Consider the following 21,542-nt stretch of genomic DNA (forward strand, 5'->3'; position numbering starts at 1 on the left):
TTTAGGGCTGCACTCACAGCATATGGAAGTTCTCAGGCTAGGGGTCGAATTGGAGCTACAGTTGCTAGCCTATACCACAGCCACAGCCACAGGGGAGGGATCTGAGCCGCGTCTGCGACCTACACCACAGCTCCCACACCACGATAGCAGATCCCTGACCCACTGTGCAAGGCCAGAGATCAAACCCACATCCTCATGGATACTAGTCAGATTCATTTCCACTGCACCACAACGGGAACTCCCTCCAAATACCTTTTAGTTTCAGTCCCTATTACTGAAAATTTTTCTAAGATTTCTGAGCCCATTTTCCTAAGTTCCAATTAGAAAAAGAAAGTACGTGGATCTCTAGCAACTGTGTCTGTCACAGTTCCTTGAAATCATATTTTGCCTATCTCTTGGCATTATATACTGTAGTGGAAGGGACTGGGCTGAATGTGTATATGATTCAGGATAAACTCTGGGAAGGTTTCATTCTGTCTTCTTTCTTTCTAAATTGCTGTTATGTTCATGATCTTATGACCTGTTTTTTTGAAAAAAGGTAATTCCGTGTGACGGGAGAAATTCCTAATACAAGTAGCAACTGGATTATGCTTAATTCAAATTTTACTAAGAATTAAAATTGAGGTTTTTGGAGTTCCCATTGTGGCTCAGTGGTTAACAAACCCTACTAGCATCCATGAGGACTTGGGTTCGATCTCTGGCCTCGATCAGTGGGTTAAGAATCCAGCGTTGCCGTGAGCTGTGGTGTAGGTTGCATATGCGGACTGGATCTGGCGTTGCTGTGGCTGTGGTGCAGGCCAGCAGCTACAGTTCCGAATGGATCCCTAGCCTGGGAACCTCCATATGCCACAGGCGCAGCACTAAAAAGACTAAGAAGTTTTTGAAAATGAAGAATAGAACATATTGATTTAAAACTAAGTGAAAAACTGCAATTCTGACTGAGTATCATTACCTTAAAGCTATAAGAAAGGTAAGACGGCAAAATTAGGATCAATAAATGGACACACACAATTATACAGATATCACTACAGGATATGAAGTATGGCATTAAATAAAAAATAAAACATACAAAAAAAGCAAGAAAATGTGTGATTCATTATCAAGAGAGAAGGAACTGGTCATCAGATCCAAATGCAGGGATAGCCAAGATATTGGAATTATCAGAAAAGTTTAGGAGTTCCCGTCATGGCGCAGTGGTTAACGAATCCGACTAGGAACCACGAGGTTGCGGGTTCGGTCCCTGCCCTTGCTCAGGGGGTTAACGATCCGGCGTTGCCGTGAGCTGTGGTGTAGGTTGCAGACGCGGCTCGGATCCCGAGTTGCTGTGGCTCTGGCGTAGGCCGGTGGCTATGGCTCCGATTCGACCCCTAGCCTGGGAACCTCCACATGCCGCAGGGGCGGCCCAAGAAATAGCAAAAAGACAAAAAAGACCAAAAAAAAAAAAAGTTTAAAGTAACTATAATAAATATGTTAAAAGACCTAATGGAAAAGGTGAACATGTGTGAACAGATTAGCAACTTCAACAGAGATGGAAATAGAGACAAATGGAAATGAAAAATGCCTTATCAGAGCAAAATGTTTTTGATAGTTCATAAGTCAGGCTATGCTAGTCAGAAGACAATACTGAGAAAAGAATCGAATAATTTGAAATTAGTTCAAAAGAAATTAAAAGAATTGAAACACAAAGGGAAAAAAATGTAACAGAGCCTTGAGAGAGATCTGGGACAATATCAAACAGCCTAATGCATATGTAATTAGAGTCTCAAAAAGATAAAAGAGAGATGGGGCAAAGGAAATGTAAGAAAAGATAATGGCTGCAAATTTTTCAAAAGTGGCAGAAAACATCAACCCACAGATTCAACAAGTTTAGCTAACTCCAAGCAGGATAAATATACAAAATCACACCAAGGCATATCATAGTCAAAACGTTGCAAACAGGAGTTCTCTTATGGCTCAACAGGTTAAGGATCCAGCATTGTCAGTGCAATGGCTCAGGTCACTTCTATGGCATGAGTCTGATCCCTGGCCCAGGAACTTCCAAATGTCAAGGGTGTGGCCAAAAATAAACTATCTTTTCCTATCACTGAGCAGAAAAAGCACTTCAATATCTTAGTAGAAACCGAAAAGTATTTCGGAGTTCCTGTCGACTAGGATCCATGAGTATGTGGGTTCGATCCCTGGCCTAGCTGTTTGGGGAGCCTGAGCTGCTGTGGCTATGGCATAGGCTGGCAGCTGTAGCTCTGATTCAACCCCTAGCCTGGGAACTTCCATATGCCGGAGGTGAGGCCCTAAAAAAAAAAAAAAAAAAAAAAAAAAAAAAAAAAAAGAAGAAAATACTAGACAACTTACGGGGTGGGAGAAAATAGTTTCAAACGATGCAACAGACAAGGGCTTAATCTCTAGAATATACGAGCAACTTATATATACAACAACACCAAAAAGCCAACCACCTAATGGAAAAATGGGCAAAAGACCTGAATAGACTGTTCTCCAATCAAGATATATAGATGGTCAACAAGCACATGAAAAAATGCTCAACATCCCTGATTATTAGAGAAATGCAAATCAAAACTACCATGAGATACCACCTCACACCAGTCAGAATAGCCATCCTTAAGAAGTCCACAAATAACAAGTGCTGGAAGGTTGTGGAAAAAAGGGAAACCCTCCTGCACTGTTGATGGGAATGTAAGCTGGTACAGACACTATGGAGAACAGTATGGAGGTACTGTATTTTTTTTTTTTTTTTTTTTTTTTTTTGTCTTTTTGCTATTTCTTGGGCCGCTCCCGCGGCATATGGAGGTTCCCAGGCTAGGGGTCGAATCGGAGCTGTAGCCACTGGCCTACACCAGAGCCACAGCAACGTGAGATCCAAGCCGCGTCTGCAACCTACACCACAGCTCACGGCAACGCCGGATCGTTAACCCCCTGAGCAAGGGCAGGGACCGAACCCGCAACCTCGTGGTTCCTAGTCGGATTCGTTAACCACTGCGCCACCACGGGAACTCCTGGAGGTACTGTAGAAATCTATACATAGAACTGCCACATGACCCAGCAGTCCCACTCTCGGGCATATATTTAGACAAAACTTTCCTTGAAAAAGACACATGCACCTGCATGTTCATTGCAGCTCTATTGACAATGGCCAAGACAAGGAAACAACCCAAATGTCCATTGACAGAAGACATTTAGGAAGATGGGGAATACTACTCATCCATAAAAAAGAACAACATAATGCCATTTGCACCAATATGGATGGAACCAGAGACTCTCAAACTGAGTGAAATAAGTAAGAAAGACAAATACCCTATGATATCACTTATAACTGGAATCTAATATACAGCACAAATGAACAGAAAAGAAAATCATAGACTTGTGGCTGCCCAGGGGGAGGGGGGGAGGGATGGGGAGCTTGGGGTTAACAGATTCAAACTATTGCTCTTGGAACAGATTTACAATGAGATCCTGCTGCGTAGCATTGAGAACTATGTCTAGATACTTACATCGAAACACAACAATGGGAAGAAAAAGTATGTATACATGTATGTGTAACTTGGCCCCCATGCAGTACAGTGGGAAACAAATAAATTAAAAAAAAAAAAAAGAATTTAAAAATTAAAAAAAAATACTTCCAGACATTTTTTTTTCTTAGATGAAATAAATGGAAAATGAGTTAAAAATTAAAAAGGATTAAGATTTTTGAGTTAAATATTAAAGAGGACTGATATTCATTAAACTGTGGCAAAGGTTTGCAATTTAAACATAAGGACAATATTTGTAAAGGTCCTTGAGAAGTAACTGTTTATATCTCTTACTCTCTTACTTAGAGGAATGTGGTTCTTTTTTTTTTGGGGGTCTTTTTAGGGCTGCACCCTCAGCATATGGAGGTTCCCAGGCTAGGGGTCAAATCAGAGCTACAGCTGCCAGCCTACACCACAGCTCACAGCAATGCTGGAATCTTCACCCACTGAGCGAGGCCAGGGATTGAACCTGCATCCTCATGGATCCTAGTGATATTTGTTTCCACTGAGACACGACAGAAATTCTGGGTATGTGGGGTTTTTTTTTGTTTGTTTGGTTTTTTTTGCTTTTTATGGCTGCACATGTGGCATATGGAGGTTCCCAGGCTAGGGGTGGAATCAGAGCTACAACTGCTGGCCTACACCACAGCCACAGCAACACAGGATCCGATTTGCATCTGCGACCCACACCACAGCTCACGGCAACACCAGATCCTTAACCCACTGATCGAGGCCAGGAATAGAACCCGCAACCTCATGGTTCCTAGTCAGATCCATTTCTGCTGCGCCACGATGGGAACTCTAGGTGTGTGGTTCTTAATGTCAGTGGAAGAAGTTCAATCTCAGTTGAAAAGAATGAACTTGAGCAAAAATAAAGTACTAGTCATAAGACAACACAGCACAAGATCTAGTCAGCCCAAATATTTACACAAAAAATTCAAAAAAATTCATATCCAGGAGTTCCCATCATGGCGCAGTGGTTAATGAATCTGACTAGGAACCATGAGGTTGCGGGTTCGGTCCCTGTCCTTGCTCAGGGGGTTAACGATCCGGTGTTGCCGTGAGCTGTGGTGTAGGTTGCAGACTCGGCTCAGATCCCGCGTTGCTGTGGCTCTGGCGTAGGCCGGTGGCTATGGCTCCGATTCGACCCCTAGCCTGGGAACCTCCACATGCCGCAGGGGCGGCCCAAGAAATAGCAAAAAGACAAAAAAAAAAAAAAAAAAATTCATATCCAGTCATGAGAGCAGTTATCTCCTTGTCAATACCCCAAATGCTCTAGAAGAATTACAAACACACACATTCTCTAACCCACAAAGGGCCAGTCAGATAATACCTAACTTAGGGGGAACAAACCCAAAGGCTCATAAACCAAAATGTGCCTATCAGATACTCCCCTGACCAAAAGATACAAAAACTTCAGCTTTATGATGCTAGTAACTTAAGCTCAAAGATCAAGTAGCAAGCAGCACCCTAAGTGGGATAGCCATTTTTGGCTCTGTGCACCCTATGCAAACAGGCCACGAAAGCAAGTCTATAAAAAGAAGAATAAAAATGGAGCACATCTGCAGAGAAAAGCAGTGAGAGATGGAGGAAATAGTAGCCTTAGTTTCCTGGCTTTCTAATTTCAGCCTTCTAAGGCCAGGCTGAATTTGATTCCCTGCACTCTGATGCCTAATGGATTGCCTATTAAATATTCCCCACCTATTCGCTAAACTACATGATATCTAAAAATAAGATTTTTATTTTAAAAAACCAACTAAAGCCACTAAAATTCAAATAGGAGCTCAACAGATTAAAGCAGAAGATGTCAAAGAGAGAAAGAGAAAATCTTTTTCTCAAATTTTACTCAGGCAGAATGTTTCATTTAAACAATAAAATTTTGGTTAAGATTGTAAAGAGATTGAGGAAGTCCTAAAAAAATAAGTCTTTACTGATTAGGTAACTTCAGAGTTATAATCTTCTCTGTGGATTGTTTAGCTGGAAGACATAAGTTGAGGTCCAATTTATTTTCACTCTAATTAAAAATGAGTTTCCAAAGAGTCAAGATAGAAAACCTAACTTTTGAAGTAACATTTTAAATTAAAAATTTTCAATTTTGCCATTTTTTCTCCCTAGGTCTTTCTTCTTTCCTTGGCTCTGCCCTCTCTCTTCCCTTGAAAAAGTGCTCCAGAGACAACTATAGATCTGCCTCTCTGTATCATTTGAACACTCTGAAAGAGCCTGTAATAATACTTAAACAATGGAGACAGCTCACATGGAAGATCTGACCCATGAGCCATTATACAGAATGCAAACTCTGGAGTTGGAATGATTTAACTCCAAAAGGATTTAACAAACATATGCAAGCAATATATGTATTTGCACAAGAGCAGTTCAAAATACTAAAGCTGTTGTACAGAACATACAAGCAAGTTAAAAACCACAGTAACTGCTACATCACCCTGTCTCAGTTGATATTATCAAGCAACCATTTGTAGATCAGAAGAGCACAATGACACATGGTGCCCTATAGTCTAGCAAATCATTTTTAGAATGACATGATTTTTTAAAAAAGGAAGATTAATTTTAAAACCTCTTTTAAAGTATGTGTTGTCTGGATAATTCTCATGTTTAATTCTTCTCTTCCACTATATGAAAAAAGGGTCTAATTTTAACTTCTTCAGCACCTCCATTCCTCCCAAATGCAGACAATAAAGCTTATTAATGTATTCTATTTTGGAACATCATATCTTAGAAAAAGATAATAGACTATTAGTTTCAAATGCAAAATTGTGATTACTACTGATACTTCCATAATATACTGATCTGCTAATCATGTCTTATTTGTAGTAAATTACTTCCTTTTATGGGAGGAAAATACCTAAACCATTATAAAATGCTAGTTAAAGGCTTAGAATTTTTCACACCTGAGATGGAGAAGAGATGAACCAGGGAATAAGAAAGGGAATAGCAACATTTCAAAATACTGTGGAACAACAACAGAAACAGGCAAGCTCCCTATCCATATCTGGTAGATTCTTTTCCTATTTTTTTTTTTTTTTTTTTTTTTTTTTTTTTTGCTTTTTAGGGCCGCACTCACAGCATATGGAAGTGCCCAGGCTAGGGGTGGAACTGGAGCTGCAGCTGCCAGCCACAGCCACAGCCACAGCCGTGATCCGAGCCATGTCTGCAACCTACACCACAGCTTCACTGGATCTCTAACCCACTGAGCAAGGCCAGGGATTGAACCCGCATCCTCATGCTTACCAGTTAGGTTCGTTACACTGAGACCCAAAGGAGTACCCCCCACACCGGCTCCGTTTTTCTTTAATTCAGCTTTGGCAACCTACTGCCCTGGGCTGGGGATCAAACCTTCGATGCCCCAGAGACAATACTAGATCCTTAACCTGCTACACCACAGTAAGAACTCCCCAGTAGTGTGAAGTTCAATAAACACCAAGATAGTTTAACTATCCATTTGAAAGAATACTTCATTAAAGTTACGTGAAATCCTATCCAATGTATATGCCGCACTGTTGTACAACTTTATTTTTCTCAAGTAGCTCATTTAAATAAACAAAGAGGGGAGTTCCCGTTGTGGCACAGTGGAAACGAATTTGACTAGGAACCATGAGGTTGCAGGTTCAATCCCTGGCCTTGCTCAGTGGGTTAAGGACCCGGAGTTGCAGTGAGATGCGGCTCAGATCTGACAAGGCTATGGCTGTGGCGTAGGCTGGCAGCAACAGCTCCAATTAGACCCCTAGCCTGGGAACCTCCATATGCCGAGGGTGTGGACCTTAAAAAAAGGACAAAAACAAAAAGATAAAAAATAAAATAAATAAATAAATAAAGAGGAACACTTACTTAATGTGATTTCAAATTCTCTGGTCAGATCAAAACTTCAATCATGAGGAGTTCCCATCATGGCTCAGCAGTTAACGAACCTGACTAGCATCCATGAGGACGTGGGTTCAATCTCTGGCCTTGCTCAGTGGGTTAAGGATCCAGCACTGCCATGAGCTATGGTGCAGGTCAAAGGTGTGGCTCAGATCCAGCATTGCTGTGGCTCTGGCATAGGCTGGCAGCTCCAGCTCCAATTGGACCCCTAGCCTGGGAACCTCCATATGCTGCAGGTGCAGCCCTAAAAAGGCAAAAAAAAAAAAAAAAAAAAAAAAAAAAAGCAAGCAAACAAAAAAACCTTAAACCATGATATCTAACAGTTCACTTACCATGAAAATCTGCACCCAACTTCTTAGAAGCCATTTAGAACCTGAAAAATAAAGAAATATTTCTTAAGCACGTTATGCCTTGAGAGGATATAAGCAAATCATTATAACAAAATTGGGAGTTCCCGCTGTGGCGCAGCAGCAACAAACTGGACTAGGAACCATGAGGTTTCAGGTTTGATCCCCAGACTCGCTCAGTGGTTAAGGATCCAGCATTGCTGTGAGCTGTGGTGTAGGTCACAGATGCGGCTCAGACCCAAACTGCTGTGGTATAGGCTATCAGCTGCAGCTCTGATTCCACCCCTAGCCTGGGAACCTCCATATACCACAGCTGCAGCCCTAAAAAGAAGGAAGAAAAAAAAAAAAGAAAATTGAGACCACATCCCCTCAAACTCCTCAGTCCCAAAGTCTCAAAAAAGAGCATAAAGGGGGAGAAACCATTTTTCTAGAGAAAAACAAAATATCTGAAATCTGCATGTTCTGAAAAAAACTATTAAAACAGCAAACTAGCCACTGACTTATTTAACATGCAACCCGTCAAAAGAAAAAACACACTAAAAACTTATCTTCCTGATATAAACCACAAATATGTCATTAATGGATTTTTTAAATGCCCCATTTTACTCAGTTAAATAAGTAAATAAACATAAATACAGACCTTTAACTGACAATTAACTATAACAAGACTGAAATTTCTGAAGTAGGGAATCAATGACATACAACCTTTTGCACTGCTTTAATTGTGTATAAAAATTCCAAAAAAAAAAAAAAAAGGAGGGAAAACACATAAAACCACACATCTAACTTAATATCATCATCACACTTTGCCCCTATATAAGCAGGAACAAAGTCCTCTTCTTGCACAAATAATCTGAGCTCTTCAACCTAAAAGTTTATTTCCCTTGATACACTGTTTCTATCTTTAACTTTCCTAAGACACAAGCATAATGAATTTTCGACAGGTCTATTAGCCTGTATTACCTAAAATACAACGCAAAGCATACTCAAAATGATATACAGGCACATATCTCAATCTTATTTGTACTTTGGGGGGTGGGGGGATGTGCCTAGGCTATGGGATGGAAATCCTGTGAAATCAGATTGTTATGATCATTATACAACTACAGATGTGATAAATTCATTTGAGTAATAAAAAAATGGAAAAAAAATTGTATTTGTACTTCACTTTACTATGCAAATTGAAGGAAAGCTCAATCTCACACTGAGCAAATCTAAGGCCCAAGATGCCATTCTGCCAAGAGCACTTGCTCACTTTGCCCTAAAAAAGACCAAAAAAGAACAGGTTCCTGGGCCAGGGATTGAATCCACACCACAGTGGTAACCAGAACCTCAGCAATGATAATGCTGGATCCTTAACCTGGTGAGCCACCTGGGAATTCCAACACTATTTTTCTTTTACTATTACACACTGAATAGACTATGGTATAGTGTAAACACACTTTAACATGCACTGAGGAGTTCCCATTGTGGCTCAGCGGGTTAAGAACACAGCTAGTATCCATGAGGATGCAGGTTCAATCCCTGGCCTCGCTACCTCAGTGGGTTAAGGATCCAGCGTTGCCATGAGCTGTGGTGTAGTTTGCAGATGCAGCTCAGATCTCTGGCTGTGGCGTAAGCCGGCACCTGTAACTACAATTAGACCCCTACCCTACGAACCTCCACATGCCGAGAGTGAGGCCCTAAAAAGCAAAAAAAAAAAAAAAAGAAGTTCCCGTCGTGGCGAAGTGGTTAACAAATCTGACTAGGAACGATGAGGTTGCGGGTTCAATCCCTGCCCTTGCTCAGTGGGTTAACAATCCAGCAAAGTGAGCTGTGGTGCAGGCTGCAGATGCGGCTCGGATCCTGCGTTGCTGTGGCTCTGGTGTAGGGCAGCGACTACAGCTCCGATTCGACCCCTAGCCTGGGAACCTCCATATGCTGCGGGAGCGGCCCGAGAAATTGCAAAAAGACAAAAAAAAAAAAAAAAAAGGACACACAAAAAAATGCACTAAGCAACCAAAAAAACTTGTGTGACTTGCTTTATTGGGACATTCATTTTATTTCAGTGGGTCTGGAACTGAACCCACAATATCTTCAAGGTATGCTGGTATTTTCCACTGAAAGTTTTTTTAAGGAAGGCGAGTTTATTGTCCCTATCAAGTGGAAATTACTCAAAACAAATCTGTACAGGATTTTAATAAACTGACAAGCTGATTATAAAATTAACATGGAAAGACAAAGGAAAGAGAATAACCAGAACCCTGAAAGCGAAAAGTTGGAGAATTTACCACCTAAGACTTAACTATTTAGTTACAGTAATTAAGACAGTATGGAAATAGCATAAGGACATCACACAAAAAGAACAGAGTACAGAAATAGACCCACATGCATATTTTGTCAACTCATTTTCAACAAAGGTGCAAAGGCAATTCAAAGGGGAAAGGACAATCGTTTCAATAAATGGTACCAGACATTCATATGCAAAAAATACCTAAATCTCAGGTCACACCTTGCACCATACATAAAAATTAACTCAGGGGGATGAGATTATGGCTAAGAGATACAGGATTTCTTTTCAAGATGATGAAAATGTTCTAAATGTGACTGTGGTGATGATGATTGTATGACAGTGACTGCATAACTCTCTCATCATTTTAAATGGATGGATTCTATGTGATACAATGATACACCCCAACATGGATGAATCTCAAACAAAACAGGAGTGGAATTAAATTTCTTCTTCTTTTTTTTTTTTTTTGGTCTTTATTGAGTCACACCTGTGGTATACATAAGTTCCCAGGCTCAGGGTCAAATCAGACCACAGCACACCACAGCCACAGCAACCCCAGATCTAAGTCACAGCTTGCAACCTATAGTGCAGCTTGAGGCAACATCTTAACCCACTTAGTGAGGCCAGGGATCGAACCTGCATGCTCATGGATACTAGTCGAGTTCTTAACCAGAGGAACTCCAGAAATTTCTTTTTAAAATGCCAAAATTCAGGAGCTCCCTGGTGGCCTAGAGGCTAAAGGTTCAGCACTGTCATTGCTATGGCTTGGGTTTGATCCCTATCCCAGAAACTTCTGTATGCTATGGGCGCAGCCAAAAAAATTAAATGCCAAAACTCAGGAGTTCCCCCTGTGGTATAGTGAGTCAATGATCCGGCTTGTCTCCACCATGCAGCTGATTCATTCCTTACACAGCACAGCAGGTTAAGTATCCGGCATTGCCACAGCTGTGGTGTAGGTGGTAAATTCAGCTCAGATTCGATCCCTGGCCTAGGAATTTCCACGTGCTGCAGATGTGGCCAAAACAGCAAAAATAAATAAATAAATAAATAAAAATAATTAAAATAAATAAAATGCCAAAACTCAAAATAACAAACTATAGGGCTGTACCAAATTCTAGTAGCTTGCTTTCTGCCTGAGGGTAAAGGTTTTCTACAGTAATATATATATTTTTTTGTTGTGCTTTATTTTAGGCCTGTACCTGCAGCATATGGAAGTTCCTGGGCTAGGAGTCAAACGGGAGCTGCAGTTACCAGCCTATGCCACAGTCACGGCAATGCTGGATCCAAGCCACATCTGCGACCTACATCGCACCTTGAGGAAATGTCGCATCTTTAACCCACTAAGTGAGGCAAGGTCAAAACCCGTATCCTCACAACCCTATGTCAGGTTCTTAACAAACAACCTGTTTGCTTCCCAACCAAACAAAGGGAACTCAAGTACGGTTTCTAACAATGGATTTCTTACAAATTAAAAAACGAAATAAGAAAAAAATTAAGTGCAAATAAATCAGTTTATCTCTCAGCTTAAATTCCTTTAAAGAGAAAGAATGAAACACAAGTTGAAAAATACAAATTCAGGGTTGTTCCCACTGTAGCACAGTGGATTAAAAATCCAACTGCAATGGCTCAGGTCACTGCAGAGGCATGGGTTTGACTCCCACCTGCCTGGTAGGTCAGAGCTGCAGCTCAGATTCAATCCCTGGCCCAAGAACTTCCATATGCCATGGCTGTGGCCATTAAAAAAAAAAAAAAAAAAAAAAAAATCAAATAATGTTATTTTATTTTATTTTATTTTTTTTTGGTCTTTTTGCCATTTCTTGGGCCACTCTCGTGGCATATGGAGGCTCCCAGGCTAGGGATCTAATTGGAGCCATAGCTACCAGCCTACAACAGAGCCACAGCAACACAGGATCCGAGCTGCGTCTGCAACCTACACCACAGCTCATGGCAATGCCGGATCCTTAACCCACTGAGCAAGGCCAGGGATCGAACCCGCAACCTCATGGTTCCTAGTCGGATTCATTAACCACTGAGCCACGAGGGGAACTTCTTAACACTGTCTTTAACTGACAAAAAAAAAAAAAAACCTTCTAAATTTAAGAGACAAAGTGCAAGGCTCACACAGTTTTTTAAATGTCATCACTGTGGCTAGGAAAGTACCAAATTTCTCTATGGAGGAAAAACCATAATTAAAAAAGATATATCCACCCCAATATTCACTGCAGCACTATTCAAAATACCCAACACATAGAAGCAACCTAAATGTCCATCAACAGAAGAATGGATAAAGAAGATGTGGTACATATATACAATGGAATATTACTCAGCCATAAAAAAGTGAAATAATGCTATTTGCAGCAATATGGATGGAGTCAGAAACTATTATTCTAAGTGAAGTCACTCAAACAGTGAAAGACTTAAAAATGTGGAATCTAAAAAAAGATACAAATGAACTTATTTGCAGAACTAAAAGGGACTCACAGACTTTGAAAATATTATGGTTACCAAAGGGGACTGGTGTAGGGGTGAGAGGGACGGACTGGGGGTTTGGGATTGGCATATGCACAATGCGTTATGTGGAATGACTGGCCAAAAGGGACCTGTTGTATAGCACAGAGGACTCTACCCAGTAGTTTGTGATAATCTAAGTGGGAAAAGAGTTTGAAAGAGAATGAATCTGAAAGTGATTCAACAAACTGAATCACTTTGTTGTACAGGAGAAATTATCACAACCTTTTAGATTAACTATATTTCAATAAAACTTTTTAAAAAATGTAGTCACCACGACTAGAAGGTACCAAGTTTCTCTATGGAGTGATGAAAATGTTCTAAAACTGACTGTAGTAATAATGGTTCCGAAACTGTGAATATACTAAACACTACTGAATTGTATTCTTAAATGGTTGAACTGCATGATATATGAATTATATCAATAAAGTTATTACCAAAACAAAAAAGTAGCTCTGAATTTGGTAAGCAGTGCAAACAAAAGAACAATTATTTAGATATAGAGGAAGGGAAAGAGAAAGATGAGTGACATTTTTTTCACTTTCATAATGGCTATTATGAGTGAAATAATAATTTCACTCACTGCTAAGAGAAATGTATTCATTAATTTTTATAATCTGAAGGACAATAAATTAACTCCCTTTAATGGGGGAAAACAAAGCATCTACCAAACACAACAAACCACCTCCAATAGCCTATTCCTGATGGTAACTTACCTAAGGTCACTTCACAGAGGCACTTGCCTAGCCTATTCTACATCCCAACTTATTTATCTGTCCTACATTGGGCACAAAGTAGGACAGATAATAGTAACAGTAGCAAGAGGCATATATTTGTCTTAATGTCCAGTGACCCCACATTGTAGGTAGTAGTAGAGGTGTCCCCACAATAAGGCCCACTAGCCACCAGGTGTCATTTAAGGATAGTTTTATAAGTGTCAACAACAATCATCACGCTATTTCTATCACCCACAGATAGTTACTGGGTACTTAACGCCCATGGACTTAACCGGAACACTGAATAGAAGACAAAGTTTGTGCTCAACCCAATAAAAAGTATTATGGAAACAGTAAACATTCACAGACTGTAAAAGAAACAAGCTATATTTTAAAATTTGTGGTAAGAAAAACATCAGTAGGAAATACATTAAAAATATTTAAAGTGGAGTGACTCAATGCTAACGAACCTGACCAGCATTCATGACGACAAGGGTTTGTTCCCTGGCCTCGAACAGGGGGTTTAAGGACCCGGCATTGCTGTGAGCTGTGGTGTAGGTCACAGATGAGGCTCGGATTCCACACTGCTGTGGCAGTGGCACAGGCCAGCAGCTGCAGCTCTGATTCCACCCCTAGCCTGGAAAACTGCACGTAGTGTGGGTGCGGCCCTAAGAAGACTAAAGACAAAAAGATCAAAAAAAAAAAAAAAAATTAAAGTGGTTGCTTCTAGGTGGTAGTACTGGGAATAATTTATAAAAATTTTCTATGCCTTCTGAACACTGTAGGGCAAACAAATTAACTTTTTAATTTCTTTAGAGCTTTACTTTAAAAGTTTCAGTTTTCCAGCAAGATGTGGGGATGAAATATTCTGGATGACATTCTACTAGTTAACGGAGATTTGAAATTATCAAGTACATGGATCATCAAATTTCAAAGAACCAAAAAAACCATACTGAAAAGAAACAAACCTTTTTTTGCCTTTTTAGGGCCACACCCACAAGATATGGAGGTTCCCAGGCTAGGGGTCCAAACGGAGCTGCAGCCGCCAGCCTATACCACAGCAACACTGGATCCAAGCAGTGTCTGCGACCTAACCACACCTCACAGCAATGCCAGATCCTTAACCCACTGAGTGAGGCCAGGGGCCGAACCTGAGTTCTCATCAATGTTAGGTTCGGTAACCGCTAAGCCATGATGGGAACTCCTAAACTTTTTTATATGTACCAGAAGACATTTCATAGACTCTTACAAGTTTCAGTGTCATCATAATGTACATAAACCACAACAATACAGGGAGACTTTTAAAACCAGAAGCAAGATTCTTGGAAGCTTCAATCTTCCCACAGAGGCACAGAAGAGAAATGAGTTTTTTTTAATCTCTGTTGAGAAAGAAGTAGAATCTAAGAATCCAGCACTGAGTGCTGGGAATATGCCCATAGACAGGCACAGGAAATTAGTGTTTTCATCTGTGTTCCTAATATTTACTGATATTGTTGAACATCAGCTCTGAGAAGCAGCACTGGTTTTGAGACGTAAATGGCTTGGGAGAGGCTCTAATTTAAGAAATAATTTTCCAAACAAGCTAACATCGGGAATATTTTAAAGAAGTTCCACCAAATTTAAATGGATTCTTGGAGTTTCCTGGTGGCTCAATGGGTTAAGGATCTAGCATTGTCACTACTGTGGATCAGGTTCGTTTTTTTTTTTTTTTTTTTTTTTTTTTGTCTTTTTGCTATTTCTTTGGGCCGCTCCCACGGCATATGGAGGTTCCCAGGTTAGGGGTCCAATCGGAGCTGCAGCCACCGGCCTACGCCAGAGCCACAGCAACGCAGGATCCGAGCCGCGTCTGCAACCTACACCACAGCTCACGGCAACGCCAGATCGTCAACCCACTGAGCAAGGGCAGGGACCGAACCCGCAACCTCATGGTTCCTAGTCGGATTCGTTAACCACTGCGCCACGATGGGAACTCCCCAGGTTCGATTCTTGACCCAGGAACTTCTGCATGACCTGAGCATGGCCCCTTAAACAGCTTTTTTTTTTAAGCCTCAACAAAAGACAACCCACAGAATGGGAAAAGGCATTTGCAAAGCACCTAATAAGGGCCTTGTATCTAGAACATATAAATAACTCTACAACTCAATAATAAAAAAACAAAAACCCTCATTAGAAAGTGAGCAAAAGAGGAGTTCCCGTCGTGGCGCAGTGGTTAACGAATCCGACTAGGAACCATGAGGTTGCGGGTTCGGTCCCTGCCCTTGCTCAGTGGGTTAACGATCTGGCGTTGCCGTGAGCTGTGGTGTAGGTTGCAGACGCGGCTCGGATCCTGCGTTGCTGTGCCTCTGGCGTAGGCCGGGGGCTACAGCTCCGATTCAACCCCTAGCCTGGGAACCTCCATATGCCGCGGGAGCGGCCCAAGAAATAGCAACAACAACAAAAGACCAAAAAAAAAAAAAAAAAAAAAAAAAAAAGTGAGCAAAAGAATGTGAATAGGTGGTACTGGTATCAAAACAGACAGACAGACCAATGGAACAGAATAGAGAACCCGGAAATAAACCCTGACACCTATGGTCAATTAATCTTTGAAAAGGGAGGCAAGAACATAAAATGGGAAAAAGAAAGTCTATTCAGCAAGCATTGCGGGGAAACCTGGACAGCTGCATGCAAAGCAATGAAACTAGAACACACCCTCACACCATGCACAAAAATAAACTCAAAATGGCTGAAAGACTTAAATATACGACAGAACACCATCAAACTCCTAGAAGAAAACATAGGCAAAACACTCTCTGACATCAACATCATGAATATTTGCTCAGGTCAGTCTCCCAAAGCAATAGAAATTAGAGCAAAAATAAACCCATGGGACCTCATCAAGCTGAAGAGCTTTTGCACAGCAAAGGAAACCAAAAAGAAAACAAAAAGACAACTTTCAGAATGGGAGAAAATAGTTTCAAATGATGCAACCGACAAGGGCTTAATCTCTAGAATATATAAACAACTTATACAACCCAACAGCAAAAAAGCCAATCAATCAATGGAAAAATGGGCAAAAGACCTGAATAGACTGTTCTCCAAAGAAGATATACAGATGGCCAGAAAACACATGAGAAAATGCTCAACATTGCTGATTATAAGAGAAATGCAAATCAAAACTACCATGAGATATCACCTCACACCAGTCAGAATGGCCATCATTAATAAATCCACAAATAACAAGTGCTGGAGGGGCTGTGGAGAAAAGGGAACCCTCCTGCACTGTTGGTGGGAATGGAAACTGGTATAGCCACTATGGAGAACAGTTTGGAGATACCTTAGAAATCTATACATAGAACTTCCATATGACCCTGCAATCCCACTCTTGGGCATCTATCCGGACAAAACTCTACTTAAAAGAGACACGTGCACCCGCATGTTCATTGCAGCACTATTCACAATAGCCAAGACATGGAAACAATCCAAATGTCCATCGACAGATGATTGGATTCGGAAGATGTGGTATATATACACAATGGAATACTACTCAGCCATAAAAAAAGGATGACATAATGCCATTTGCAGCAACATGGATGGAACTAGAGAATCTCATCCTGAGTGAAATGAGCCAGAAAGACAAAGACAAATACCATATGATATCACTTATAACTGGAATCTAATATCCAGCACAAATGAACATCTCCTTAGAAAAGAAAATCATGGACTTGGAGAAGAGACTTGTGGCTGCCTGATGGGAGGGGGAGGGAGTGGGAGGGATCGGGAGCTGGGGCTTATCAGACACAACTTAGAATAGATTTACAAGGAGATCCTGCTGAATAGCATTGAGAACTTTGTCTAGATACTCATGTTGCAACAGAAGAAAGGCTGGGGGAAAAATGTAATTGTAATGTATACATGTAAGGATAACCTGACCCCCTTGCTGTACAGTGGGAAAATAAAAAAAATAAAATAAAATAAAATAAATAAATAAATAAAAAAGAATGTGAATAGTCAGAGTTCCCGTTGTGGCTTAGTGGTTAACGAATCCGACTAGGAACCATGAGGTTGTGGGTTCGATCCCTGCCCTTGCTCAGTGGGTTAAGAATCTGGCGTTCCCGTGAGCTGTGGTATAGGTTGCAACGTGGCTCATATCCCAGCGTTGCTGTGGCTGTGGTGTAGGCCAGCGGTGACAGCTCCGATCAGACCCCTAGCCTGGGAACCGCCATATGCCACAGGCGCAGCCCTAAAAAGACCAAAAAAAAAAAAAAAAAGGGCAAATAAATAATGGAAATAAGTATAAGTTTTAACATATTTTTAAATGTTGAACTGAATTATTATAACTGCTAAAAATGTGCACAGGAGTTCCCATCGAGGCACAGCAGAAATGAATCCAACTAAGAACCATGGGGTTGCGGGTTCAATCCCTGACCTCACTCAGTGGATTAAGGATCCGGCATTCCCATGAGAAGTAGTATAGGTCGCAGACAGGGCTCAGATCCCGAATTGCTGTGGCATTGGTATAGGCCAGCAGCTGTAGCTCTGATTTGACCCCTAGCCTGAGAACCTACACATGCTTCACCTGAGGCCCTAAAAAGCAAAAAAAAAAAAAAAAAAAAAAAAAGCAAGCACAAAACTGAAAAAATGCATTTGTCCAAATTTACAATTATAAATGCTCACAAGAGGAAAAAAATGCATAAGAAATCATAAGTTTCCACTAAAATAGATATAAATGCTTCTATTAAAGGAAAAGTAGAAAGTTCAAGTAACTATAGCACACATTCTTAACTCAAACTTTTTTTTAAATTTTTTTTCATTTTTGGCTGCCCCGAGGCATATGGAGTTCCCAGTTCTGAGCCGCAGTCACAACCCTACCCACAGCTGTGGCAACACCAGAACCTTAACCCACTGTGCCGGGCCGAGGATAGAACCTGAGTCCCAGCACTCTCAAGACACCGCCAATTCCACTGTGCCACAGAGGGAACTCATTAACTTTTACACTAATAAAATGTAGAACTCCTTGAAGAGATCAATAATTAAAAGCAATGGTTTTTTTGTTACTACAGTGCCACTTCAGTTCAAATGCTGTAGGAAGAAGACCTGATAAATTTGTTATTGTTGTTTTTTTTGTCTTTTTGCCTTTTCTAGGGCCGCTTCCCGCGGCATATGGAGGTTCCCAGGCTAGGGGTAGAATTGGAGCTGTAGCTGCCGGCCTACGCCAGAGCCACAGCAACGTGAGATCCAAGTTGCGTCTGCAACCTACACCACAGCTCACGGCAATGCCGGATCCTTAACCCACTGAGCAAGGGCAGGGATCGAACCCGCAACCTCATGGTTCCTAGTCAGATTCATTAACCACTGCGCAAGGATGAGGACTCCGAAGACCTGACAAATTTGAATCAGTAAGATGAAAGACATCTAAGAGCAAAGAGATGGGGAAACAGGTAACAAGTTAAACTGCAGCGAGAGAAGGAGCTAGAGTGCAAGAGACAGAAGAGATGGAGTAAGGAATGAAAAAAGGGAAAAGTGAGGAGGGTAGGGGAAGGAAGCTAAAGGTAGAAGACCAGAATGAAAACATCTTGGCAAACCCAGGCAGCTTCATAAGGGGAAGAGAAAGCCCAATGGCAACTGAATATTAACGTCCTAATTTTCATTCTTCCCCTTCTTGTATCTTCATTATATTACCATTACATGAAATTATACTCTACAAACAGCTTACCAATACATGGTAGCAATTTAATAACTCAGTAAGCTCTCACAGTCAGAGTTATAGTACCATATGAGCTGCAATCATGAATTTCCCAAGATACAAATTAATCCAGGAAATTATCCAATTTAAAAGAAAAACAGCTTTGGGAATCATCAAATTTCAAGTCTGAAAACAAAGTTAACACCAATACAACAAGCACTCATACAAAATACATATGATAAAAATCACATGTATAAGAGCTCCCATCGTGACAGAGTGGAAACAAATCCAACTAGGAACCATGAGGTTGCACGTTCAATCCCTGGCCTCACTCACTGGGTTAAGGATCCAGTGCTGCCATGAGCTGTGGTGTAGATCAAAATGTGGCTCGGATCTGGCATGGCTGTGGCGTAGGCCAGCAGCTACAGCTCCAATTAGACCCCTAGCCTGGGAATCTCCATATGCCTCAGGTGCGGCCATAGAAAAAACAAAAATAAATAAATAAATAAATAAAATAAAATGAAATAATCCTAAGTAACTGTTTTGTTCGCCTCCTTATAAATACATTTGAAACGTGGATAAAATGGATGATCTTTTAGGAAAGTATTAATTATCGAAACTGACAATATCTTGGAGTTCCCTAATGGCTCAGCTGAGTTAAGGATCCAGTGTTGTCACTGTTATGGTGTGAGTTTGATCCCTAGCCTGGGAACTTATGCATACCACAGGCATGGCCAAAAAAAAAAAGGAAAAAACACAGGAGTTCCTGTTGTGGCTAACTTTTTAAAAAATGGACAATGATCTCATTTAAAAAACTACAGAAAATTTTCATATTATAAATATAGATTTAAAATCCCCTCAAAGTAAAAAATGCAAATTTAGTAGTACATTATAAAAATATACCATGTCCAAATAGGATTTAATGAATACAATATAGTTTAATATTAGGAATCTGTTGATATAATTCACCATATATTAATAATTCTAAGAAGAAAAATCAGATAGCCAGCTGCCTGATGTGAGATTAAAAACAATAACAAGAAGTTCCCATTGTGGCTCAGTGGGTTAAAGAACCTGACTAGAATCCATGAGGATGTAGGTTCCATTCCTGGCCTCACTCAGTGGATTAAGGATTTGGTGTTGCTGCAAGCTTTGGCGTACATCACAAATGTGGCTCAGATCTGGCTTAGCTGTGGCTGTGGCGTGCACCTGCAGCTGCAGTTTCAATTCAACCCCCAGCCTGAGAACTTTCATATGCCACAGGTTTGGCTTTAAAAAGGAAAAAAAAAAAAAACACCACCAAACCAGTAACAATAACAACAAAAATCATCTCTCAATACTAAAGCCAGAGAATACTAATGGGGGAACTATACAAAGATCTCACCAAGCACAAGAAACCAGACAAGGATGTCAAATGTCCATTATCACAACTGCTTAACATTATTATTTAACATCAGATGAAAGAAGTAAAAGGTATAAAAAGTCAGAAAAGACACTTTCCCAGGGAAATCCAAAAACTGAAAAAATAGAATACAATAAGATGTTTCTGGGTACAAAATTAATATTCTGAAACAGCCTTCATATATACAATGACCAGATAAGAAACAAAATGGAGGAGTTCCCGTCGTGGCGCAGTGGTTAACGAATCCAACTAGGAACCATGAAGTTTCGGGTTCGATCCCTGGCCTTGCTCAGTGGGTTAAGGATCCAGCGTTGCCATGAGCTATGGTGCAGGTCACAGACGTGGCTCGGATCCCACATTGCTGTGGCTCTGGCGTAGGCCAGTTGCTACAGCTCTGATTAGACCCCTAGCCTGGGAACCTCCATATGCCTCGGGAGGAACTCAAGAAAAAGCAAAAAGACAGAAAATAAATAAATAAATAAATAAAGTTCATATGGAAGTAACAATTCACAACAGCCAAGAAAATCCCAATAACATCAGATATTAAAATATTTACCACAAGATACACTTAAAGCTGTGCTGTAATGACGCATAAATAGATCATTGAAATAGAACAGAAACGCTTAAAAATACCCCAAGTGTGAACATTTAAAGTGCCATTTAAAATCTGTGGAGTTCCCACTGTGGTTCAGCAGGTTAAGAAACCCGACATAAGTGTCTATGAGGATGTGAGTTCAATACCTGGCCTTACTCAGTAGGCTCAGGATCTGGCGTTGCCACAAGCTGTGGCATAGGTCACAGGTATGGCTTGGATCCGGCGTGGCTGTGGCTGTGGTGTCAGCTGCAGCTCCTATTCAACCCCTAGCCCAGAACTTCCACAGACCACAGGTACATCCCTAAAAAGAAAAAAGGAATTAAAAATAAATAAATAAATATAAAATCTGTTAAGTGATGGGAGTAGCCACTTAGAAAAAAGTAAAGCTGAACAATCACAGGTATAGTAATAGTACACACCTGCCCAAATACATAAATCCTATTTTCATTCTATTCAGAAAGCTAATGGACTAACTTTCAGACTTAAAATCCAACAAAATGCTTTCCTTATGAAAACTACTGAAAACAAAGGTTATTTTTAAAGTCAAGTCGTGGTACTGTACAGGTTTCTCACTAATTTCTCTTGCAAACGAGGTTTTAGCAAAAACAACTAGTGAATCAATGCAAAGTTCATTTCACACAGT

General features: G+C 40.6%; 1 protein-coding gene across 8 annotated transcripts in view; it reads right to left on the bottom strand.

The window, feature by feature from the left end:
- UBAP1 (ubiquitin associated protein 1) overlaps window positions 1–21,542 on the bottom strand; it is a 73,858-nt gene that overhangs the window by 28,643 nt on the left and 23,673 nt on the right. For 7 of the 8 annotated variants that reach the window (XM_021064046.1, XM_021064048.1, XM_021064052.1 and 4 more), the window contains 1 exon segment: window positions 7,730–7,770. In XM_021064046.1, coding sequence (XP_020919705.1) covers window positions 7,730–7,770 — 41 coding nt within the window. 8 annotated transcript variants of the gene reach the window in all.

This window comes from Sus scrofa, chromosome 10 (genome assembly GCF_000003025.6).
Source record: "Sus scrofa isolate TJ Tabasco breed Duroc chromosome 10, Sscrofa11.1, whole genome shotgun sequence".
NCBI lineage: Eukaryota > Metazoa > Chordata > Mammalia > Artiodactyla > Suidae > Sus > Sus scrofa.